This window comes from Parambassis ranga, chromosome 2 (assembly GCF_900634625.1).
Source record: "Parambassis ranga chromosome 2, fParRan2.1, whole genome shotgun sequence".
Lineage (NCBI taxonomy): Eukaryota > Metazoa > Chordata > Actinopteri > Ambassidae > Parambassis > Parambassis ranga.
The window spans coordinates 30,220,009-30,247,232 of NC_041023.1; the positions used below are offsets into that span (position 1 = coordinate 30,220,009).

At 40.6% G+C, this 27,224-nt stretch overlaps 1 protein-coding gene across 2 annotated transcripts in view; it reads left to right on the top strand.

Moving 5' to 3' along the window:
- exoc4 (exocyst complex component 4) overlaps positions 1-27,224 on the top strand; it is a 92,120-nt gene that overhangs the window by 26,192 nt on the left and 38,704 nt on the right. For both annotated transcript variants that reach the window (XM_028433677.1, XM_028433686.1), the window contains exon 11: positions 7,986-8,082. In XM_028433677.1, coding sequence (XP_028289478.1) covers positions 7,986-8,082 — 97 coding nt within the window. The remainder of the gene's footprint in view (positions 1-7,985; positions 8,083-27,224) is intronic.

A 27,224-nucleotide genomic window follows, 5' to 3' on the forward strand; every position in this document is an offset into this window, starting at 1 on the left:
ACCCACTTCTCAATACCTAATGCTATATCTCACTGAGGCACACAAAGAAAGCCTATGTTGTATTAGGAGCGTCTTGTTTTTGTATAATAGCATCATATTCCCTTGACAAAGGAAAGAACAAGCCAAGGGGCGAACAGCAGGAAGACAGTGAGGGTGACCAGAAGTGGTGTGCCTTGTCAAGCTGATTTGTACATCCCGATGGGGAGGGGAGGGGAGAAGAGGTGCAAATGGAAAAATGTCTAGCGGGAAACGCTGGGGTGGAGGTGTTGGTGGGTGGGATATCAGGGGTGGGGCTGACAGATGTTGAAAGCCATGTGTTCGCGAACGTGTGTATGTTTTAATAAAGTGAAGTAACAAACAGCATGTTCCTGTCAAATGGAGGTGTGGTGTTTTATCTCTTTGAGACTGTGATTGATAGCAGTGAAGTGTATTGTGTTCTGTTATGGTCAGATTGGAATTTTCAGAGGGTGATGGGGTCATTAGACAAATTGAGCCCATTCTCACCTGACTCTCTCACAACACCTAGAGGTACAATTGAAAGCTATACAGAAACAACTTGTGCTGAGTTAGCTATGTGCCCTTCTGTGATCATGCGCCACTGCCAAGATGATGATGGCCTGAGCCTTCAAACTGAGCTCCTAAATCAGTTTTGGGTTTATTCAGTATGGGTTATACAGGGTTCTGCTCCACCCCTTGGTTTGAAGACTTTTGGCTTTTATTTTGAACCCTGCCTCTTGTCCATTAACTGCTAGGACAGGCTCCAGTCCCACTGGTGGCCCTGTACAGGACAAAGTGGGCTTAGAAGATGGATAGATGGATGGTGACTCAAATCACATATGTACTTTTCTGAAGGGATTTGCATTTGTCTTATTATTTCATGTGTGGGTGGAGACATGTTGAAAACGACACTCTCCTCCTTTTAGGTCATACTTCAAAAGGCACTTCAATCAATTTTTATTGTAGTCGCTGCCTTACCTTTCCAAATGCTCTTTTTCTAATCATCATCTGCAGATTTCAAATATAATGATTGTTCATCTCATGTGTGTGATCAATATTTGACTTCCACTGACCTTGCAATTATAATTTCTCATATTCATAAATGTAACCTCAGATAGAATTGAACTTTGTCTGTGAAAAAGTCAATAATTATTATAGGATTATGATGCTGGAATGTCAAAGATGCCTGCTTAGCTGCTGATGTTCCAGAGACTCATGTTTCTCCACTTCTGGCTTTTTTTTCTTGGTTCTTTGTCATACTTGTTTTATGTTCTGCTTTACTAAGATCTTAAGTAAGTTTTTGTTTTGTCTTCTGAAATCACACAGTGAAGGTCCTCTTAACAGAATAACTAAGAAAATGGATTTCCTCTGTACAGAATAGCACCCATTTCACCATTGCTGTTTTTTAAAGTGTCTGTCAAATGGCTATTTTTACTAGCATAACATTATGGACCTCGGCCAGCCCATCAGTGACTGTTTGCTGTCATATCAGCCACATGTGGGTGTGTGTATACATGAAGTAATATCATACTTGATGTGCTGTATTTGAATGACATGTTGTAACCAAGTCTCTACTTGAAGTTCAGGTATATCAGTACTTGGAAATGACATGTTTCCCCTCTTGTTCCTGTGCCAGACCTTTTATGAATTGCTTCGCTCCAGCAGCGACATAACCGAGTTTGTAGATAAAATGCAAGGTACCTGTTACCTGACAGGCTATTACTGTGAAAAGTCTTTTATTTGTGTTCACTGTGAAAGCAGGTAGAGTACAGTAGAGAGAATATCTGCATATTGTGGGGGGAAAAAAGGCGCGCACACACACATTGCTGCAGATGTCTCTGCTCACAATAGTTATTTTGTATGTGTTTCTAGCTCATCGTGTTCAATTTGGGTGTACATAGATATTAGAAAGGTTGATGATAATGGTTTAAACTGCATCAGAGATTGCCCTCCATTCCTCCAAGACGCGCGCATACACGCACGCACGCACGCACACACAGGGTGGAATTCGTATCTGTTGTAGGGGGAGTGATTGAATTACAGTAGTTCTGTTGCTGAAATTAGAAACAATGTGGAAAATGAAGTGTGGCTTGTAACCGTGACAATAATAATAGCTTTTTACACTGTGTACCACTGATTATGATACTGATGGACAGAAGCATTATAATTGAAAACACATTACAGGTATTTATTTAACCTCCCAACTGAAACCAAGCATTTACAGAACTGATCCTAATATCTTGTTCTTGTCTTATTGCACCCAGTGTCAGTATGAGTATGAATCACAGATGTTTATCCAAACACTAGGCAGCAACAAAAACTAAGACAGCTGCAGTTTTGTATAGAGATGCGAGTGGCTCCTCATTGTCATACATTAGACATTGCAAGATATTCTTAATCTTGAGAAAATATTCAAACTATGCTGCCTCCTACATAGATTCCTAGTGAGATAAAACATGGAAATTGTCAATATTAATATTACATTCATATTTAGACCAAGTCAGAGGAAAATTGTTATCCTGAGGAATAGTAATGGTAGGGGGCTGCAGAGGACAATAGAACAAGGTTGTAATAGTTTACACAGCCCAGACATTCAATCAGTGAGAAAGAGCTTGGTGTATTTTCCCAGGCTGGGGCTAATTTTAATCAGCATTGGTTGTGTCATTATTGGCGGCTTTGACTGTCACCGCTGTGTTTACTTTTAATCTCATACTTGCTGATTGGAGAAGATGGAGAGAAGAACAAATGAAAAAAGGGGAGGAGGAAAGGGTGGACGAAGGGCATGTGGGACTGCAAGCTGTAGAGACCTTGGCATCTGCGCTGGTAGCCAGACAGATAGACACACACATACACACCCTTCTGGTGTTCTTCTGGTAAAGAAGAGGTTGTTCAAAGTGCAGCCTGATTCCCTGCTGGGTCCAATCAAACATGTGATGGCACTTGGTTTGCAGGCTGATCAGTTTTCTCGGGTCTGGGAACATACATCACATGTTTGTCCACCTGAGAAGAGGGTTCTCTACACAGCTTTGTCTATTTTTTGTCCGTTTCCTGTTGGTGGTTGATTTCCCTCTTCCATTTCAGGAGTCTGAAGAGGGAGGGTGTTATATACTGTTCAGGGAAACTTGTGATTTGTGTTATTGGACTATATATATATATATATATATATATATATATATATATATATATATATATATATATATATATATATATATATATATATATATATATATATATATATATATATATATAAATGACTTGACTTGACTGCAGCACTTTGGATAAAAGCACCATATACTGTAAGTGCAGTCCATTTACCATCTCCATTAAAGTTTGTTAATGTAGTGACTACTTGTGGGTCTTGTGGGACAAATCTAATATTATGGCTTCCTCCATTCCTTCCTCCGATTTGCGCCATTCCCCTGTTGGTCAACGTTGTTGAATGTCCACTTGAGGCTGGCTCCAGAAGCAGATCAGTCCCCAGAGACCCTCAGGCTAAACTTCCTGGCTTGGAAATAAACATGCAGCCTGGTGCAAAAAGTTTTTTTTTAATTCTACATAGGGTTTTTTTACATTTTGTTTTGAATATAAGTTTTATTGTCATTGTTTAGTTAAAATAATGAGATGAGATGGGATGAGATTTTTTTCAAAGAAGTCACACATTAGGAATTAAAGTTGTGCATAGTTGTGGCTTCAGCTTTACACTGTTTGCCCCTTTTGTGGATTAACCAGGATTAACCAGCACTGTTAAGGTGGCAGCTTTAAAGAGCCACCACAGTGAGCTTCAAAACAGCTCTTTAGGACACTTACTGGTGACGGCAAAGAAGCTTTGTGAAACAGTGTGTATTATATGTATTATAAGGGTCCTCTGCAGGCTTTTTTCCAAAGAAAATGAAAACTTGATATGTAACCAAAGTCAGATTTAAACTCCACTGACTTTGCTGCAGCGAGAAAGACAAAACAACCATACATAGTCTAAAATTAATATTCACTGTGCCACTGGAGTGAATTGTTATACTCTCGAATGACAGATGTGAATTCATTACAACAAGGCCGCGGAGACACATTGTGTGCCACCATGACACTTTTAATAATTAATCCACCTCAATTTACACCTGAATTTATTTATACTATGATTTATTTATACCGTTTATTCTCAGCTGTGTGGCGGAGTTGGTCTCCTGGTTGGTGAAGCAGCGGATACTATCCCATCAAATTCATTTTAATAATAGAAGGCTCTCATTAAGACCCAATCAGACATGAAGGCTGAGTCTGAGTGGAATGGGATGCCTGGAATTGACCAGAGATTCATACATTATTGACAAGGGAAGCGATCTTATTAGATCAGCAGTTTCCACTCTGCAGATATGCAGCCGAGTGCCAGCCTGAATTCTCCGCATGCTTGAACTCATATTTAAATACATCTGATTTGTACAAGGAGAATATTACCTGAATTGATCACTCCCAATCTCATTTTCATAGCACAACAGCTACAGACAAATGTAGCTATTGAGGGTGAAAATTGGATTAGCCTATATATTTCTTTCTGTTTGCACAATTTAGCTTGAAATGTGCAGTGCTGTCTTAAATCAAAGGAAGAGCACTGCACTCTGCTTATGTACAGACCAGCAATTATGTAAAATGCAGATACTGCAGAATCCAGCCTGTCACGTTGCACCTTAGATAGTTCACCTCAGAAAAGCAGTTTTGACCTGCATGTGCGCATGATGATTGTAAGTCAAACATGGCAGTCACCCTGTCGGCTTCTTGCCAGCAACAATCAAGAGTCCAGCCAGAGTGATCACATGTGTCTTTTATCATCTTGAGTTGACCTTTTAGATAACACAAACCTAGCTGTGGATGCACAGAGCAGTTGTATAAATGTGGTATGTACCTGTTTGCAGGACTAAATAATTGAAAGGGTAGTGACACATACACACAAACATCTTAGAGAACAGAGAGTCATGCGTATTTGGTCTAACTGCTGTGCTGGGCCTTTTTCCATGCAGGCACACAAATTTACACTTGTGGACACAGAACAGATTGAAACCACTTGTAAATTAAGGATTACGACCGCTCCTTTGCCTGTCTGTCTAGCTGACTTTCCTTGCCTCGCCCCTCTCACAGGCTTTGCAGATGCATACGGAAACACACTGCTCTCAGGGGACACTGGAGTGTGTTAAAGAGGGCATCACACGTTCATTCTTTCCCTGCCTAAATCTGGGCATAGCTGAAATTCATCACAGGATCAAACCCGTTTCTCATCAAACCCAGGAAAGTGTAGCTAATGCAATTTCACTAAGTCACTGCCTGACTTGATTAGATGTGGGCTGGAGAGTGGATGGTAAGACACCACAAGGGTCCGGATGGGTGTTGTTGTGCGAGTGTATTTGAGCATATATGGCATAGTTTTTGTTGAACCATTTCTTTAAAGCTCTACAAGCCTCACAGTTGTGTGAATGTAAATACATAACATGGGATGTACCTGCCTGTTTGTCTGTCTATAATCCATGGATATTTTTATGGCTAGTTTTATGTCATGTCTGCTTAGGCGCATGTGTGTGTGTTACAGACGGAACAGTTGCCCTCCAGAGGGATTTCAAGCAGATTTGGCCATAATAGAATGCGCCACTTCTTCCTTTCCAGTTTTCAGTTGCCATCGCACTGAGCACCATGCCTCCTCCTCACACCCTTCTTACTAATCTTGGATCAGACCACACACCAAGGGAACACAAATGCACATCGACACTTATCCGCACAACACTCTCACAAGGTATCACAAACAAAATCCTGCAAAATAAGTTGGCTGGCAGTAGTTTGGTTGCATCTTGACCTGGAACCAGAGCCTCCCTGTCACGTCTAGACAACTCAGTAAAATGGCATACATATTAATGCCCTCCTATTTAATATTCATCAGTGCTATGCCCTGTTGGCAGCTGGTCCCAGACCCCATGGATCAATGAGGTCTCTTCCTCGCTCCTTTGTCTGACATGGATGCAGATGTTTAGAGCATGAAATTAAATTGGTCACCGTCATTGGGGATACGTACATGGCACATGATGGTCTGTTTGGTGTGTGTGTTTGTGTGTAGTTGCCGTTTAGACATGGTTCTTGGAGCAAACAAGTAATGCTAACTTCTCCAGAGCCTGTGACATGTTGACGTTATTCATGGGAACTTGCAAGTTGATGGCGAAGAAACAAAAGTTTAGGCAGCTCTTTCCACATTCATGATCAGAGAGAGGGAGAGATAGAGAATATGGTGGAGGAAGGCAGGATGAGCAAGAGAGTGCGTTGGCGGCAGCTTTGTTTAGGAGCCTGTAATTGAGTCTTAATTGAATTGGCACTAAAGGAAGGATGAATGGATAGAGAGATGGAGAAGGACGCAGTTTGAGTGAATTGGACCTCATCTTCGTCTCTACTTAGCACCACGAATGTGGGCTTATCGTGCAGGCAAATTTCATGGCAACAGATCAGAATCAGAAACCCTTGATTTGAAAGTTTCAGATGGAATAAAAGCTTCCCTTGTCATTTTAATGAAAATACGGCGAGTGTTGTCTCCCATACTTTTCAAATGAAACTTGTTCCATTAGAAATGTATTATGGAGCCCAGCACAGGGAACAATGGGTTGATATGCATTTGAATGCAAGACTACGAAAGCTGCACAGGTAATGCGTAACAGGCTTTCGCACTATGGCGAGGTGTCTTTGTATAAAGGCACAGAAGATTTGTGAGGCTGTACTTGACATGAAAATGAAACAGAGAAAACAGCCAAACTGGAAAAAAAAACAAAACAATTCAGGACACACACAGACACACATCCTATCAAAGAAGCTGGGTTTTACTTTACTTACTTTGTGCTTGACACCACATAACACTTCATTTCAACTGACCAGAATGTAACCTAAAGTAAAACTTTTCCCATACACAATCTATCAGTCCATATTTGTGTGAGTCCAGAAAGATATGTATTGTGTTTTTTTTTCTTAGCCAGGGATGCATTTTTACTGAGTGTCTTTGCACTGAAATCAAAAAATGAGAAATAACACTGTATCCACTGCATGTTCTTTCCCCTTTTTTCTTATTCATATACTGATCACAATTTGCTTGCAAACACCATATGAACCCCTGTGTAAACATGTGCGCAGGAATTCGAGCATAATATTATTTTAAAACATTTGTGCACATTCACACACACACATTCTATTCACTCTGCAGTTTGCCATATTGACAAGAAGTCACAATTTCTTCTCTATCAATTATATCGATTACTTCAGGATGAGTGGAGGTAATGAGCTTCGGTGTTCTTTCTCTCCCCTGTGATCTCCCTGTTTCCCCTGTCTGCCGTTGTCTCTCCCATCTAACCACCCACCCACCCACAGGATGTTACATGGCAATGATTTTCTGATTAACCCTGTTCGCTGTGAGGTTCACCTACGCAATGGCATAAAGGGGTAGGTGTGGATGCATTTAGATTTGAGAAGAAGAGCCATGTTGATTATGGCCAATTTTGCACCACTGCGATGACTGAATAATAATAATATTGTAAAGATCCTATAACAATATTGATTATTGAAGGGAAAGTCAATGTTATGTACATGCCCTTTCCTGGGAGGTTAGAGTTTAATGTCTAGAGCAGGACTCTGGGGCTTTCTTTGGTGGTCTTGGCCTGATGGTGGTGATAATACTGTATATTTATTCTTAGCCAGTCACATCTTTGGTGTTATTGCTCTGAAACAATGATGCCTGATGAAACCGCACCACTGAGAAGAGGGCCCAAGGAATGATAGCCCAAAAAATACCATACCGTTGGCTAAATCTTAAGCCTAGAAAATTGCCATCACAAAACCTCAAAAAGCAGATGTAAATAATGTCACATACATGATTAACTTCCATTTTACATACCTACTGCAGCACAAAAACGGTACAATTTTGTTGATGTCTATTTCTGATACATTTGACAGTCAAGTTCTTCTTGTCTTTTGTCTTCTAGGCGGTGCAGATGACAACCTGATTGAAGGAGGAGAAATGAAGTTTGTATGTAAGCCTGGAGCCAGGAACATCACTGTAATCTTCCAGCCCCTTCTCAGGTAAGGCACCGTCATACACTGATCAACCAGTCAGAAATATAGAGAGAATGTGAAGGTGTTTACAAGTTGTGTACTTTAACAACATAAACAGCATAAAACAGGAAAGTACACAGTGTTTCATCTAAAGTTAGTTTTTCTAATGAGATACAGCTGATGACTTCACACAGTTTGTCTATGTGTTTGATGTGTACTGCACCACTCTTCAGCACTACTTGCATAAGAACGAACGAAGTTAATGACCGGCGAAACCTGACTTTTTTTTACCGGAATATTTTGGGAGGAAATCCATTAACTTATTTGTGTTAAACGGCCCTCTGTCACACTGATTTGTCAGAGAGGGATGGCCTGTCCACCAAAGACACATGAAGCCTTGGACATGACTCAATACCAGTAAAATGTAAAACTAATTATATTATACAGCCTCTTAGTGACCATCTATCGATTTTGGTCTTTTTAATGTTTAGCGGTATATCATAAATCAAACATGATGTAATATATGGTACCTTCAGTTTGTTTATACCATCCAGGAATCAGGATCGACTGCCACTCTCACTTTTATTTCCCATAAAATTGGACAATTCTGAAAGGCTGTCTTTGTGGTAATGTTCTGTATGTCTGGTAGTTTTCTATACAGTGCTGTGGTCCCAGTAGAGTAGAGTAAATCTAATAGTGGAACAGTTTAATTGAATTGGCCTTCATGCAGTGATACATTACCTTCGAGGCTCCGTTTAACTGAGATGTTTCCTACTTCGACACTGTGGTGATTGGCATACATCTTTAGGCTTTCACTGTGCATTTTTAATGCAGAATAAATGTGCTTTTTTGGCATACACCTATTTAAATTGGCCACAAGCTGGCAACTTAACAGATGTTTTTACTGGATCATAAATACTCATTGAGTATAGAACCCAAGGGCCTTCGGCATCACTGAATACAAACAAATCTGGAAAAACAACTCACACAGAGCCAACCTGTTTTTTTTTTTTAATTTGAGTGTTTTTTTAAAGTGTACTGCAACCTAAAAGTTGTGTATGCTCCAACCACTTAGCATTGGACTGGCCACTAAACAATATCGAATCACATCAGCCTAATAAGTTAGTTAGGCTAGATTGCAGATCATCTATCAGAACCACCAGCCTAAGCTGTATTGTCAGTTGTCATGATACTTTTTGTTGACGGATTGATGCGCCTTGAAAGCAAATGCTTGTTTTCAGGGGGTAAGAGAGCCTATGTTTGTGATACTGCATGTGTATGGGAGACATCTAAGTAACCCACTTCATTGTTTTAAATGCATGTTCCTAGTGCTTATGTAAAGACCATCCACTTTTTATTCTTCCATTTATCAAAATACGTTGTCTGAGCGAACCATTCACATCACCAGCACCTTATGATGGCATAAGGCGGTAAGTGCCAACCTCAGCTGTGTTAGATACAGTCATGTTCCAGAAAGGGGCTTGGCCTTAAGCAGCTCATTTTCTTTCATTGCACTGAAACAGCCCATTTGGATCCTGGCTAAAACCGGGAGTAGGTTCAGTAAAATGAACGATCTGTTTGGTATTTTCAGATGAAATTTGAATAACACATTCATAGGATGTGTGAAACATTAACTTGTTAACAGGGCTGTAATCTTGAACCTTTTATGTGTGTGTGTTTATATCCATTTGCTGATACGTTGGCCTTGAATTTCTCTCTCTGACCCTATCTTTCCTTTTCCTTTCTTTCTCTGACAAACACACTGATGTTCAGTCCCAATTCGCTGTTGCTCTAGCCAAGCTTTTGTCTGAACAAATGACCGAAAATAAAACGGTGACTAGCTCTCTGCCTACCTCTCCCATGTTGTCTGTAATGGTTCATATCAATCAAACCAAACTGCCTTGAACACAGGGCTCTCTCCTCTCTCCCTCGCTCTCTTTATGCTGGCCTCTCCAGACTCCTAGTGCCAATGGAGCGCTGTTGCTTGCAGATGGTTTTCTAATGGCAAAGCTCCGACACTCCACTGATGGATCACTACACCTCCTGCAGCCAGCCATGCAACTCATAGCAGCGTTAATGACAGAAGCAGTTAGGGGGTTGCAGCACAGGAAATCAGTGGCAGAGCGTGGGAGATGAGACAACAGGGTCTTAATGTTTGATTGCAAATGGGTTTTGTGTGTTGGGCTTAAGTTTGTTTTGCTCCCTAAATCAAGTCAAGTGCTGTACTTTATTTTCTTGTGTCTGCTATTCAAATGTTTGTGTCTAGTTTCCACAAAACCACAAAATATGCAAATACAACACTCTGACATTTTTCGTTTGATGTCTGCAGTTGGCTTGTAATTAGGCAAACTTTTTCAAGTAGGAGTGAAGATTTGTGCAGAAGCAGTGGTGCAGGCCTTTCTCGTGGGGTGGTACTTTTGATGTTATGAAAGTTCTGATGTTTTTTGTTGACTTTGAGGAGGCCAGTGTTATCACCAGGGCATTTTATGGAAGTCAGTAACATTCCCATTGTTGAGTGTGCTTGAACTTTTTCAGTGTGTGATGCAACTGCCCAGTCTGCTTCCCAGCTGCACTAGAAAGTCAACCACCCAGTTCTCCAATCACAAGAGTCCTGTTTCTCTTTCGCTTGTATATTCCTGCAGGACAGAGCAGGTTCCCTCTTTGCTCCTTGTGGGTAATCCCTCTCTTGTAAAAAATAAACTGGACAATGCAAACTGAACTTTTGTTACATACACAAGGACAAAAACTTTGCAAACTACATACATTTGGTTTTATATCGGGCCCCTTTTCTTGCTGTATGAGTCAAAACACCCATGAGCTACTGTATCCTTGTGTAACCCACGTGAGAGCGGTGTCTGTGTGTGCTTGGAGCACTAAGTCAAGTGAGTTTCAAGCTCTGGACTGTTTCTGTTTTTGACAGAACGTCTAGCAGCAGCCAAAGAGCGAACAGGATGGCATATCTACATCTCTGATCCAGTCTGTGCTGGTGGGATTATCTATCCCACCTGGGTATGGAAGGCCTCACATTGCTCCAGAAACAGCTAGAGGTGGAAGGGAAGAAGGGCATCTGGGCTGATCTGATTTGCCTGCTGCTAACACAACCCAGTACTGGCTAACTGCCAGAACATGGATGGATTCTAAAGAGAAAGGGAGCTTGTGTACTCTTCCCATTTACTTACTGCTTATATTTGTTATTTTTTTTGTCTGTATTTACACTTCCCTGATGTGTATGCCTTTCTTAATCAGTTGCACATGGATATGGATTATACGTAGGAGATAGTGTTATGTCCATATATCCGATTTCGGATGAATTATGAATGTGCATGTCGAAGGCTGAGTATGTTTTGAGTCATTATTCAGACTGATCTGTACTTTTAGTTTGACTGTCCTCTTTTAGAGTGGACTGTTACCCTTAGGATTAATATAATGTGATTTCTTTTTATGTATGGTTCAGCAGGGTGAGAGCTAATAGTCAGTGAATTGACTGTAGGCTATGCCCTCACAAGTCTAGCAATGCAACCGGATGTGTCAGAGCATAGAGTGTTATATCTTTAAAGTTGCACACACAAATATGGGCCAGGCATAAGGGAGTGTTTGTGCATGTAGCAGCCAATTTAGTTTGACTTGTGGGGTCTCCTGCTGACATTTGGGTGGTATTTACACCCCTTGCTCCAGACGAGGTTGGCATTTTGAAAAGCTTCAGCAAGCCTCTAATCTCTCCCTGTTAACCATCCACAGGATGACCAGGCCTGGCCGTGCCTCTAGAAGGCTGCCATGTTTGTGGCTTCATGGCCAGCATGTGTGTTGTTTTGTGTGTACCGTTACATTTACAAATTTGGTTTCACACTTCGTGATTACTCTTGCATGTTCACAGCCATGCACACCTTCGTTTTTTGTATCTTTACCAGACATGACATTTAAGGTATTAGTCCTGCACATCTAAACCTGTTGCTTTTTCAGTTCTTGTTCTTGCAATAAGTTAAATATTTGCTTCTTGCTTGAAAGTAAAATTCACAATCAACAAGATCTGTATGCTGAGAGGCTTAACGAGACTTATACTGATAATTTCACTTATAACTGACATTATTTTTTAAATCTTTCTACATGAGTTTTGTAGTGATGGATTTTGGTTTGCTTCAGTTCTTCTCTGAGTGACAAGAAACGGAGCCAAAGAGAAGACACTCCTAATTACAAACTCATCAAGTGTTTCAGAGCAGACAAAAGGAGCTGTAGCTGTGAAACTCAAATGTTGATGTGCAGAATGTCTTCTCAGAGTTAGTGCTACTAGAAGTGTCCGTGGTAGGTTTGAAAAATGAGGGGAAAAAGTCAGAAGGTTGGTGATGGACAGAGAGTGCTCAGGGGGAAACAGAGAGGGAAAGGACAATGGAACATGTGATGAAAGAGCAGATAGAGAGCCTGATGACAGGAAAAGGACACAAGGGCTCTGACTCCTACTGATGTAGCCTGTGGTGAAAACTGCACACCATGATTCTACACTAATTTCACACTCTCATTAACTTCCCTCCTGAGCAGCACACACAGACCAAAACAAATCGAAAGAGATAAAGGTGAAATGAAGTATGTCTAAACAAGTTTTTTTTTAACTGATTTCCCAAATGCTGCTGTAATGGCACTGAATTCTTAAATGTTATTTTGCACTGGCATATGTTATTTGAAGAATATTAGGTGCTTATTGAGAATAAACACCAGTGAGTCATACACTCGATGCATACATTCACCCACTGGTCATCATTAAAAAGAAGTCATTGTTTGTTTATTTGTCCTATGGATAAATATAAATTATCTTATTTTGTCAAAGAGCATCTTCTTATCATTGACGATGACTTCAACAATAACATCTGTAGTCAGTCTCTGAGCGCAGGCTGTTAAAATGCAGCATTGAATGCCTTGTCTTAAGTCTTCCTCACACATATATGCACATACTGCTTTGCTCTAGCAGTTCTTGCTTTCTTTTTCTAATCTTTTTTCACTTGTTCAGGAGGATTTTCCTCAGTAAACAGTACCCTTGCGCTCTGCCTCTCTCTCTCTCTTTCATTCGCTAACCCACACCCATTAAAAAGTGGAAGCATAGTTGTGAATCAAGAGAAGAGAGGATTTTACACTGGAAAGGTCAGAGGGAGAGAGAGAGAGAGAAAGAGAGAGAGGGAGCGATGAAGCAGACAGAAGAGAGAATGCAACAAGAGAGAAGAGTGCGGATGCGAGGCAATATAAGAGAGCAGACAGGTGGCAAGACAGAAGAAGAATAAAGAGATGCAGGATAGTAGAAAGGTTCTTATACAAGTTGACGGGCAAGCTGTTTGTGAGCACGTACACACACTCACCATGCATTGATGGTATGCTGGTGATGCTCACCAGAAATGTATCAAAAGTTGTGTATTTTGGCTAGCTTGCATGTGTAAAGTTCAAGAAACAGACCTTCTTTTAGCTGCGTTGAGATTTTTTTAACTCGGTCACACACTATGTACAGTATGGATAAATATGTATTTAGTTGCCTGAGACATAAAATGACAGCTGATAAGGAGGAACAGGAAATGCACATGGATGAAGGGTGGCACAAGGCAGAAAATCAAAGTGTGTGTATGGAGAGAACACAGAAGACAATGCCAGTTTGCTATGAATCTGTCAGGTGCTCCTACCTGTCACAAGCTGCAGCACTGCTGTATCTTTATTCTTTTATCTCGCTGATGCCCTCCCAACAGGACAATACATGCACACACACACACACGCCATGTTGTAAATAATACTGCCGGTTTTATCACTTTCCAAAAGTGCAACTTCAGCCACTTTACAGTCAGGTGCAGAGTTTCAATCTTCCTGTGTCGCACATGACACGCACGCACGCACGCACGCACGCACGCACGCACACACACACTGTGGGCAAGACAGATGCCGACGCACATACCAGTTATTGTGTGGGAGATTAGATTCATCATTGTGGGGGTCTTTTCTCTGGCGAAGGTGGATAAACTCTTTGATTATGTTTATCCATCCCATAATGGAATCAGACTCGGTTTCCACGGAAACCTGTCCAACAGAGTCATGTGAAGCAGACAGTCGTCAGTCTGAGCTTAAGGGAGTCTAGTTTGTCTGAACACTCAGCAGTAGACTTCTTATGAAGTCGGCTTTGAAGGTCTCAAAGGTTTTAGGTCTGTATAGGAGAAAAATCGTGGAATTGTTGCCTGGTCAGATTAGAGGAACAAAATTGTACCAGGACACAAACACAAACATATAGATACACACTCGTAAATACACATAAACACATGTAGATAGGTCTTTGAAGCTTGACCAGGCTGCAGGTGTTCATGCAGTCATTCTGTCTCTTTTGACATTGTCCCCCCATAGTGCCTAATTGTCTCTGATTGGATGCCTTTGAAGGAGATTAGATTGTATTCTCGGTAGATTTGTAGGCGTGTGTTGCGTGCGTCTTACAATATTGTGGCAACAAACAATAATTTAATGAAATAAAAGTCTCTTATTTTTTTCGAGTGTGTGATAATTTAATTAAGCCTGATGTTGTTCTTCAGACCTGTTGCTATGAAAGGACAGAAGTGGGAGGACAGAATGCCCTTAATGCTCATTGAATGAATGCCAGAGGGAGCCGCTGCCAGGAGGGGAATTACTGAACCACAATGAAGAGATGTTCACCATGTGTTGCCACATCCCTCACTCTCCTGTTTGTCTCCCTTTTCATTTATTTCCAGTAGCTTAATCTTAATAAAGACAGAAAAACAGAGCTTTACTATGCATATTCTCTTATCTACTCCTGTCCTTTGAGCAATGTCAAGGTGAAGACGAATTGCCGGAGATGGGTGATTTGCAGATATTCTTTTGTTCCTGTTCCTTACACTTTCTTTTGCTTTTTTCCTTTGAATTCAGTCTCAGTTGTCTGTCTTTCCTCTTTCCATCCTTCTATCCCTTGACAACATGAGCTGCCACTCTGCGTTACTGTCACATGAGCGAGTGCCAGCCCCCACATCACAGCAGCCTTTGATTGGCCAGGCCTTTCCAGGTCGGTGAGCTGCTGCCTGATAATAACCTTGTTTGATTGCTGGAGCAGAGATGTAATTGATTGATCTGCTCGCCCTGTCTGGGGCTAGGCTTCTGAAGTAGCCTTGTGTGAATGTGTGTGTGGGTGGGTGTGTGCATTGAAGTAGAGGGTTGGTTGATTGTTGAGCGGGGCTGTAGATAAGCATACATGCACACACATACCTTGACTCAGATCACACACACACACAGACATTCAGTAACACACTTCTGTTATTACATACAGCACCAGAGGTGTGCGCATGTGGGAGGATGTTGAGAGAGTTTGTTTTTTAAACTCTTCCCAGCACATCTGCCCTGTGTACCTCTCTAAACAAACCCCGCTAACCAATCAACAAGTCATTAAACCTCATTAAAATTCTCCAACTCCCTCTGAAAGGATTGTTTGTGATTTCCTAATTGGTGGTTACATAAGTAAGTCCATCTTTCTGGATAGTTAATTATTCTCAAAGATAGATGGTCTCAACTCAGTGTAACATCTAATCCAATAGTGGATAAACAGACTCCAGGCAGTTCAAAGAGACAGCTAATAATTGGAGTTGGGAGAATGTTAGCCCTTAATGTGTGGTTAAAATCAAGGTTTATAGGCTACCAAAGGTTATGATTTGTGCTTTTGTGTGGCTTTGTGTTGTCAGATCTCCCCTTCTCACTTGGCGTGATTCATTATTGGACCATCCACATAATGACCACATCTGTCACACTCTGAGTGTAAATAGTAGCATGTTGCTGCTTTTCAATTTATTCATCATGTAAATGCAACTTATGCTCTGGCTATGCTCGTCTTCCTGTAGTTTCAAAGGATCATTTCGTTGTATGTTAAATTTATTATCCTCAAAATATTTGACTCAGTGGAGACTTATTAGGTAATGCTAATCAAATATGACCCTCATGCCCTAATTCAGTCATCCACAAACTGAGAGATAAAAAGAATCCCAGTACTGTGAGGAGGATGCAACACACATTTTTAAAGGTGATGGATGTCTCTCTCTCCTTTTGTCCTTATTTCCCATCAGCGAGGGTTTGATCACCGACCAGTCACGTCGGAGTCATGGTGTGCCCATTGAGTGTTCAACCAGTGGAAAAGTCAAACTGGCAGACTGATTGAGGCTCCCTCTCCTCACCTTCAGTTGCCTCTCTCCTTGCACAAGGTTACTTAAAATTTAGATACTTACAAGTCAGACAGTGATTCCGTTTCCTGAGTGGACTTTAAATATTTCCTCAGAAGATAAATCAATGTCAAAGTTGATCGGTTCCCTTTTTAAATGATCCAAAGCAGCTTAAGTACACATGCAGTATTTATACTTTGCCCAGTTTGCTTTCCTGTTTTTCACTGAAGTAAGCACAGCATGGGACTTCAAAGAATAGAAACACTTTGGCAATGAGGCCTAACAACACAAAAGTGCCAAGCTTTCCTCCAGGGCTGAGCAGTAAAAGTGGTAACCACAGCCCCCTCTGCCTGTGAGTGTTCTCATCTCAAAAACTGTTTGGCTAAATTCATTACGTCCACCCAAAATAGAGCTCACATCCACAACAATAAAGATCAGAAGGGGAATTTCTGCCAGAGTAGGACAGAATAGACTCTAAGAAGGGAATAAACAACAGAAGGCAGGCGGGGAGAGAAGGGGAAAGGCAAAAATCCATTATGTTTGATGTTAGTCTCTCACCCTGGCAGCAAATGCTGCTGGAAAAACCCTGTTAAATGACATTAGGGGCATCTCGTAATGTAATTCCTGTTATGTGTGAATATGAGATTTCTAATGGATCTGAGCACATTAGAGCAGTCTTTATCTGTAGTATTTATTCCCCTCTGGTTTCAAATGCAATTTGCTAAGTACGACATTTCACTCTGCTCAAGCTCACCAGCTTTCTGGCCAGAAGGGATGAGAGAGACGAGTGTATTGTTTTTTTTTCTTTTAGAGGGGGGCGCCACATAAAGTGAAGCATTTGTGACAGAATGGTAGATTATGAGATTCTGTAATGTGCACAAATATGCAAAGAAGAATAGTTTTATCAGAAGTATCAGAGTTCCCGACCTCTTGTATTAGGTTGTGTTATTTTAGGCAATGTAAAGACAGTATGTATAAGCACTTTTTTGTCCACAAGGATTTCTCCATTCAGAACTTTTGGAAGTTTAGCACTTCAAATGAGCTGCAAATGAGATGTGAGCTGTACGTTTTTTGCTCTCTGGTCTTTCTTGTCACATTATTGTTTCACTTGGCAACAGGGACATTTCCTGGGAAACACCACCAAAAATGTATAATCCGATCCACTTCTCTGACTGGCCTCTAAAGATTAGCCAATCAAACTATTTAGAACAAAGCCTGGTAGGTTATCCCTCCATCCAGCCATCCATTGTCCAAACCACTTATTCCATTGTGGATGTGATAGCAACAGGGGGAGCAGAGACCCCCAGGCCCTCCCTGTCTCTAGCAGCTTCCTCCAGACATTAAAATAAAAATGTTAAATGTGACTTAATGTATGATGTGTTTGGATACTGTAATTATAACCCAACAGGTTTGCTGGGTTCCACTATTGGTGCTATAGAGATATAAAGTACATCAAATGTAGTAATTGGGAAACAGGTTAAAAAGCAGTTAGGTTGCCCTTTTAAATGAATCACTTATAAACTTGGACTATAGTTGAAATATAGAAGTCAAACCATCGGTTTCTAGTGGTTGAGGCTAAAGGTGAAAGCTGATTAAAGTAATATGTAAAAATGGGCATGTAGGGAAATATATTTAGTTTGATCAGGAGAGTTCTCTTTGACACTGCTGTGTGCTGAATGGTTCTACAACCATCTCTTGTGATGAATGAGCTGACCAGTATGGTGCAAGACTCCAATGACTCTGACATAGTGACATTTTCAAAGCACACACCAGTATCTCCCACTTACGTTACAAAAAAAAGACAAAGAATCATGTTCGTCTTCAATTTTCCTGATGCTGTAATATCTGTTTCTGACTGATTAGGGTCACGACATCCCTGATTAGCATGCACATTTACATGTTCCTGCCAGCATTTCCACAAATTGTCCCAAATCAGCCAATATGGTGCACTCCAAGCTCTCCACAGGCTTAATGAGCTAGATTAAGAAGGAAGTCATTTAACCCCTGCCTGCAACACACTCTTACACACATACACACTCTAGATAGGCAGATCTACTCATCACAACCAAACAAGTATGAGCATATGAACACACACACACACACACACACACACACACACACACACACACACACACACCATAACAACCTCACCTCCACCCTGTATTTCACAAGATAAGAGATGGAGCGAGGCCATTATGCAAATGTCAGGTGTCAAGTGTAAATGAGATTGGAGGGATGGGTAACAGAAGTATTGAATATCACGCCGGCTCCCTTGGCAACTGCACCAAGGTAATGAGAGCATTCCAGGATGTAGGCTGGCAAAAGCATTCGTTACACTGAAAGATAGCAGAGTGAAAAGAGACCATTGGTTGTAGTTGATCAAAGAAAGAGCAGATAACACTCTCACCTGCCTTATCCTTGAAGTGTGAATTGACATATACCTATATCTATACATATACAATTAACATATTACAGTATGTAGTACAGGAAAGATGGATATAAATCTTTTGACTAATTATTGGCTGGTTATAATAGTGATTTATTGTGCATCAGGAAAGCTTCAATGTTTTAATTCCTTTAAAACTGTATGCATCCATTCTTTATCTTAACTGTATTTAAATGTTTTCATCAGCTATAATGCAGGTATAAATGCATGTGTTTATTATGTGCCTCGATTACATTTTCCTTTTACATCAAGTTTCAGTGGGTTGCTCAGAATTACACCTGGTCATCTCTGCATCTGCCACAAGACTGCCTGTGTCTGTCTATCTGTTGATTCCTCTCCTCTGTCTATAGCTGTGGGCTGTGTGTTCTGCTTATTATGACTCCTCATGCCTAATCCTTGTCTTGTCTCTTCCTCTCTCCTTGTTCCTCTGACTGCCCTCTTTGTCTCACCGACTCATTTATTGCATAGAAAAACTAAGAAGAAATATTCTTCTGATCAGCAGAACCTCAGTCTATATCCATTAGTTTATTCATTGTTATCCTATACTTGCATGTCACCATTATGTTGAACCTCTATTCTTGTTTAAAGAAGAGCATTAAAGTCTCATACTTAAAAAAACAGCACTGTATATATACATTTGTAACTGATACAATATTGACAGCATCTTCAGGTTTTGGCCAGACAAAAGTTTCTGTCTCTCTCAACTTGTTCTGCCTGGACAAAAGAGTGTTTTTTTTCTGGTGACCTTGTATAAACCTGGCTTTATTTACCAGAGACTCTTGAACACTCTTATATGTACTTCACTGCAGACGGCAGGGGAAAAGCAGGGAATACAATGCATTTCATAGGATGAAGATGACTGCATGGGGGGGGGGGTAGTGTGTTTCATGCTCTCCCTGGTGTCATGTAACAGCCACTACAGTAGATGCATAAATGCCTCTTTGGTGTGTATGTGGAAGCAAAAAATGCAAATTAGTTGCAGCGAATCGCTATTTTCAATATTTTATGCTGGCAAATTAGCGAGCTGAGTCAGTGTCTGTATTTGGTTAAAGTGCTGACAACTGGCACAAGTGGGGAATACTGAGAGACGCTACAGTGTATTCTATCTTCCTCAATAGCTTTGGGTTGCTGAGCTTATGGCTATTCTGGGATTTTCTCATGTTTGTAATGACACATTCCTCAAAAGTTTAACAATAAGCTTTGGTCCTAAAGTTGCCATGGAAAAATTTGCTAAAAATCCCAACAGTGACCAGTTGTTATGACTAATTAAGCCGCTTCTACTCACTAATTGGCCAGTTGGTGCTTTAGTGATACATGGAAAATAAAGCAGATTAAGTAGGTGACCTCATGTGTCTCTGTAGATTTTAAACTTTACATGGCTAAACCTAACAAAACTGGATGTAATCAGCTAGAGAAAATGTTCCACAATTAAAATTATTCCTTCAGATCATTTTTTTAAATCATTCTGTCAAACCCGCCCCATATAAGCCTAAAATGCTATCTGGTTTCTGGACTAGCTGTTCATTACTGTAGTTCGAGTGAACTCCACACCAGCCTGAATTCCCATAATATTAATAATGTATAACTGTAGTGTCCTAAAGACCCTGTAGTTGCTCATCTCATTTAAGGCTCTCTTCTGTTCTGGTATCACAGAGGTGGTATGAGCTCCCCTCTGATAAAAGCACAGTCACTGGCCATCTTCTGCCTCAGGCTAAACCTACCTATTCAGACTACATCTTAACAACCTGAGATTGTTTTTGAGATGAGACTGGTACTTGCAATAGAGTAGCTGAAATAAGGTAGGGTTTCCCTAGTAAAGTCATTTCAGCTTGCAGTTTTTTGAAATTATTAATTTTCAGAGATTGCATTTGTCCGTTACAATTGATAATCTTACTATAGAACTCAGATTTACTTTTTAATTTACCCACTAGTCTCCCCTCCTCTTACACCTCTCACCTCCCTTTGGTCATCTTGTCACTTAAAAATGTTTTATGGACAGATTCCTTATTCACCCATATGGCCATGTATGTAAAAACACACATGCACACTTCGCCTACACTCCTGTCCCTTTTTAAAGTGAAACATACCAAGTTAAAGGTTAGTGCTAGCTCAAGGTTGTCTCTCTCCCTTGAGAGCCTTTTTTAAAGTGGACACACACATGCACACACACACAAACTAAGACATGACACTACAAAAAAAAAACAGGCTTGGAAAGGCTACGAAAGGCTCAATAAATAATTTAACCCCTCACATCATATTTTCCTCCCAGAAGTAATGTATACACAAACACCTGCATGCGATGTGTGTGGCATGGTGTGTATCCACCTTCATTTTGTCCTATACCCTGAGAGGTGACTATTTCAGCAGTGTAATGTGATGTGTGGGAGTATTATCAGAGTTGTAGGCATGACAGACACACAGCCCTAGAGCTGACTTCCCGGAATTGCATTTTGTTGGCCATCTCCAATATGAGACCTGTCACCTCGTTCCCTCCAGGCCATGCAAACCGTGATTGAGGCATTTCTGTGATGTGTCACTATCAAGGGTACATGCTTGTGAGGGTTTTTGTGTTTCTGTCTGTCTGCTTGCATGTGATGGGTAATAGGCTGGTTTTCATGCTGATGAAGAGTTTTATACATTTTCAATCATTCTGCCCTTTTACCATTTTTTATTCTCCCCTCCCTCCGTTTTTTCCCCTTTCCCACCAGTCCTCACCTTCCGTGCCCCCCACCTACTTGCCTCTTATGTGCTCCTGTCAACAATGTCATAGCTTGGGAAGCCCTTCAGTGTATTACAGACCTCTCACCACTAGTTCTCTTTATGGCACTTTCTCTTTTTGTAAATTCAATCAGGCTTCAATGGAGCCCCCCAGAACCATTTCAATTTACTACCTGGACGCCACAGGATGGAAAGTCCTACGCTAACATAAAGGTCTAAATGGAATTGAAGACTAGGAGAGAGAGAGATGAAGGAAAGGTGTGGTAAGAGAGGGGTGGTGGGGGTGTATTGAAACTGTGCCACAGAGAGATAACAGCAATAGAGTGGTAAAAATAGAGAGAGGCAGGGGAATTAGGGGAGAGAGGGTAAGAGAGAAAGATGAGGGAAAGGGAAGAGTCTGAGTGTTACAGGGGATAAGAGACCAGAGATGACAGCAGGGCAGAGAAAAAAGGAGTGCAATGAGGTGGGAGATGGAGAGGAAGAGATAAAGGCTACAGTAAGGAGAAGAGGTGATAAATATAAAGTGTTTTTTTAATCAGAAGAAAACTTGAAATGCAACGGTTCACCTAGCAGCACATTTGAATGCATCAACCTTTAGACATCTATGATACTATACAGCGCTTATATACTGTGCCAGCTGGGAATGTGAAGGAAATATAGACATACCCAAATGGGAATGTCAGATGAAACCAGTTTTCTGCAAAAGTAGTTGTATACAGTATATTACTCAGCACTATGACATTTTTCACCTGTGGCCATTGTGTCTTTGAGAAAATATTAAAACCATTGCTGTTTCCTTGAAGCAATCATGTTGACCTTGACTTGCCTGCTGTCTTCAGGGCAACTTTCCATTCACTTTACCCTTTGGGCCAAAATAGACTTCTCATGTCATTCCTTTCTGGCAGCCCTTTGTGTGTTTTGTGTGCAGGTTAAGTGTTTTTCGCAGTACTCTTCAGGCGAATTGAAAAGTGCCTTTGCACTTAGCTCTCCAAGGGATAGTTGCCATTTCAGTGTTGCTGAGTCACTCACTGAAGCGTGAGTGTCCTTCACTGGCTTAGAAGTTTATATCATGGCCATCAGTTTTTGATTAGAAAAGATTATAATGTAAGGGTGTGTCAGTGTTTCCAAAGGTGAGAAAAGATCGGATCACTCTTTCAGTCTGCTTGGCTCACACGCTTTATCTGTTGTTATTTTACTCCTTAAAAGTTTGTCTTGTGTGATGACTTTCTTTAAAAGGTGAAAGATAAAGATTAGGTTCCATCTCTGTTCTCATTAACTCGGGACTAATATTTGGTTTGTATTTGTTGATTCTCTCTCAACTTCTTCGATTGTTTAAAAAAATAGTGGTTTGTACATTTAATTGGGTCCAAAGCCTCTGTTTGCCTCTTCATTCTTTAACCCTAAGGCTTTTACTTTTTGAAACTAAAAGGATTCTCACACAAAAAGCCACCACAATATTCTTGGCATAGATCTCTGACTTTTTTACCATTTTCCTTGTGAGTCCTGTCTTAAGTTCATACTGGAATGTAGAAATGAGTTGAACTTTCTCACAACCTTCTCTAACACTATACCCCGAGTAGCAGGAACAACAAAGTGTAAGCAGCAAGTTTTGGTTGCTGGACCTGAAAGTTTTATTCAGACTATTGACCTGCAATGAGCAATTATCCAAATTTCTTTTAAAGAGTACTACTTCCTAAACAGAGAATTTTAGGGGGAACAAAATATTTTCTAAGATCTCAGTGTGGACCCTGATGCCTGCAATGGAAAGCATCCTGGTCCTCTAGGAACGTTCTTGTGGTAGAAATGCAGATAATTTATGGATGGGCAAGAAAAGGAGTCATTTTAAGTTGTGAGTAATTTATAAATAACTGTTGGTGCCTGTATTCTGCTCCATCAGCTTTGTTTTTTACTTCCTGTCTCAATTTAGCAAAACACTCTGTTCCCCCTGTGGGAGTCCACTTAGAGCCCTGCTTGGTAATCAGAGTTTTTTTTTTTAAGGAGGAGATGAACACCTAAAATACTTAAGTACTGAGCAGGGCACAATCATGCCAGACCCATTTTATGTCTGCACCTGCCTAATAGAGAATTGTGTGTTTGTGTGTGTCCCAGCTAAGCAGTTAGTTCTTGTTGTTAAGAACATACGTTATTTGAAGAGGCCGAACACCCACACACACCCACACCCCAGCCATGAGCAGTGCTGTCACCTGCTGCTCTGTCTGTATTGGCTGACATTGTACAGTGGACTCAAAAGCAGTAATTTAGGCCCAGTAGCCTCCCATTGTGACATTCAGACAGTCTTAATGGTTCAATGTAGGATGTGAGAGAGCTGACCCTCCCTTTGCGTCCCTCAGCCATTCTCCATTCACAGGACAGCAAAGGAAAAAAGTTGCTACCATTGATTGCCAAACAAATAAGATAATGTATCACATGTTAAATGATAATGGCTTGCAAAGTCTTACTTATTAATGGCAATACAAAATGTATAACTCAAGTAAAATGTTGCACCAAGTCACCATTGACTATGATTAATTTAGAGCAAAATAATTAATATTTAATCAACCAGACTTTAAGATGAACCAAGAGTTGTTCTTATTGAGTAGCATACAATTGTGTCACAGCTACTTTTTTGTGTCATAGTAAGTGATATTCATAGTAAAAGTTGTGAGCCTGTCATCATGGCAGAAATCTTTTTACCTTTAAGTTGACAGCTGAGACAGCCCATTATCTAAACTTCACAAAACTTAAGTGATAAACTTTCAGAAATAAAAAGAGCATGTCCACTGAGAATTTGGAGGCTGTTATAAATCAGTAGTGGGCAGTTGTGTACCCCTGCTGCTCTCATTTTATTTGCTTTAGGCAGCACGTGAGATAAGGTGGGTGTGTTTGAAAACCAGTGTGTAAAACTAGATAGACAGATAGATTAATAAAAATGGCAAGGTCATGTGACTTACCAGCATTGTTAGTCATTTTTTTAAATTATTGAGATTACCACATGATTAAGTGTAATTTTGCAACCTTAGGCTTTGTATCATTGACAGATCAAGCAAGAACAAAAGTAGCATCTCTCTGTGTACATCTATAGTTAGCATCTATAGTAGCTGAACTTGTCTAAGCGGCATTATTCTTATTAAAAAAGACTAATGAGAGACACAGTCTTGGGAAGAATTAGGAAGAGATAAAGAGATAGAGGGTGGAGAGCACGCTGTTGCAAGATGGAGGAGTGGGCCAGCAGCAGCGGCATAATGGTGATTTGTCTTTGAGGGCTCTGTGGTGTTGGTGTTGGCAGCGTCAGCTAAACAAGGCCATCTCATTTCCTGTTGTCTGCAGGAAGCAGCTGTCTGCTACCACTGCTGCCGCTGCTGCTACCCAGAGCCTCTGGTCATCAATCTCCCTGTTTTAATTGGTCTGCACCACACTGCGACAGACCAGCACACACACACACAAGTGTGCAAAATATTGATAGAAATTCGTGCTGAGACATTATTGTGAATGTAGGTGATATATTTGGGTGTACATTATACAGAGAAAGAACAGCTGTTGTGTCAAACGCAGATTCTAACATTTTCTTACATTATTAATAATTGCAGTACACACCGTAGTGGAAATGCCCCTTTATGCCCTCATGTTGTAAACATATTTCTGCTGTACATTTTAACAAAGAGGTCTGTGGAGATTGATTTACTTTTGCCACAAGTGGCCACTTGTGGAACTGCAGTTATTGTCTCTTTCTGTGTTGGAAGCTGCTTCTTAATGACATATTAGATACGATTTACAACAATGTGTTTATTTCTAACAAAGTTTTGACAAATGGAAGCGAGGAGCCAAGGTTGCATCTAATTGAGGAGATTTGGATTGAAAAAACAAATCCAATTCAAATGCAAGTGGCTATTTGCTTCTTCTTTGAATGATGGGATCAAACACAAAATAATGAGAGACAATCTGTCTCAGAATGGGAGTCCTTTCTGTCTGTCTTTCACTCTGCATTGTGGTCTGTATTGTGTGTATATTATGCTGCATCAGGATGGCCCTCTCCTTTAAATTCTATTAAATCTGCTCCTCCCAAGCGAAGGTTCTGATTATGAAGCTCATTTATACGTGCTGCTGTAAGCATGTGGACACTCTCACTCTACTAATTTCCATAATTCATTTGCATCTTTCCCTCTATTCTTCTTTCACACACACCACCTCACACATTGCACACACACACACACACACACACACACACATATACAGCGCAAACGTACCAAAAGCCTTCAGCGTATGTGATACAGCAGCAGGGGCAAGTGCAGGGTATAAACAGCAGGGAATCTGGCAGAGGCGTGGGTGGTGTGTGGGAAGACCATACGCATTTCACCGGGGACTGATGAAAACACATGCTCACATACTTAATCACACACAGTATTGTCACATTAAAACAAAATCTCTTTCTCCTGTTTCCTTTTTTTCTTCTTCTCTTTTACACATACACACTAGTGCAGGCAGGTTACAGATGATACACACCTACTGGAATCTTTCTCAAAACCATTGTAACCTGGGATGAAGAAAAGTGTCCTCTTATACCTGGACATGTAGCCCGAGTAAGCTGACACAGTGCCATCCAGTGGTGGTGCTGGTAACTGTCTTAGAATGCATAATATTTTAAAAGCAGTGATCTTCTTGAAATAATAAAATAAAAGAAAATCTGGATTCCTCATCCAATCTCATGAACAAGTCTTTATATACCCAGGTGTGAGTTCATTAACACTGCTCTAGAAATGATTAAGTAGTGTGTATTGGGGTGTGTAATATTCCCAGAGAATCAATATTGAATGTGCGGCTGGATCACAGTTAAAAGCTGCCATTCCGGCATTTATTGTCTGATCAGTTGGAACTAAAGCTGATGTTGGTTGTGCCATAAAGCCCATAAAGTGTTCCCATCCATTAAAATTATTTTATGAGTTTGGAAATCCTCCCCAAGTGACCTGGTAGTGCATCAAGCAAGTATAATATAGATAAGTGCTTTCAAGTGTGTACTGGTGTACTGTACTGATGTGGCAGTACATTTTTATGTCTGTCTGTAATTGTGTGTGTGTGTGAGTTTGACAGTCAGACTGATTTAGTGTGTGCCACAGAAGCAGGTATGCACAGGCACATCCACCTGCACTCACTCTCCTTCCTTTTCTTTCTCAGTTGGCGGAGCTTCAGTTTGTCCTGTCCTTGGTGTGTGACAGGTCTTTACAGAACAAGCCTCCCTCTCTGGGCGGCAAAATCAGAATTCACCATAGCTGATAGGTTCGTGCCTGAGGGGAATTCTTGGAGATTTAAAAATGCTGAGTCCCTAATCGATCTCAGCACACTCTTATTCTGCTGTCTTTCTTAAATCTTTGTCTTTATCCCATTTCTCTTTCGGCATCATTACGCCGCTCCTGGCTGCAGATAGAGATAGATGATGGGATCCCAACCCTTTCCATTTAAAGAAGCATATGTTACCTTAGGTTTACCTTCTAGTGGGAAATGAATTCAGAGCTGCTGCTATAAAACATCTTTGTCCCTGTCTGTTCTCATTTGTTTTAGCTATCTAATAAAATCAAACCTTAGCTTTTTCTAAATAATTAGAGGCATTAAAATACAATACACTACAATAGGTATCTCCCTGGCCAAAAAAAAACCAAAACATTTTATAAATACATATGTCTGCAGGGAATTATATTTCTCAATACACAGAGCACATAGCATCTACAACTATTCAGCTTCAGACCCTAGGGTCTGACATCTGTTTCCTAATGACAGATAATTACATGCTGTCAAGTGTAATCATCAGCAGTTGCTGCTAAAAAAACTAGGTTTGGAGTGCA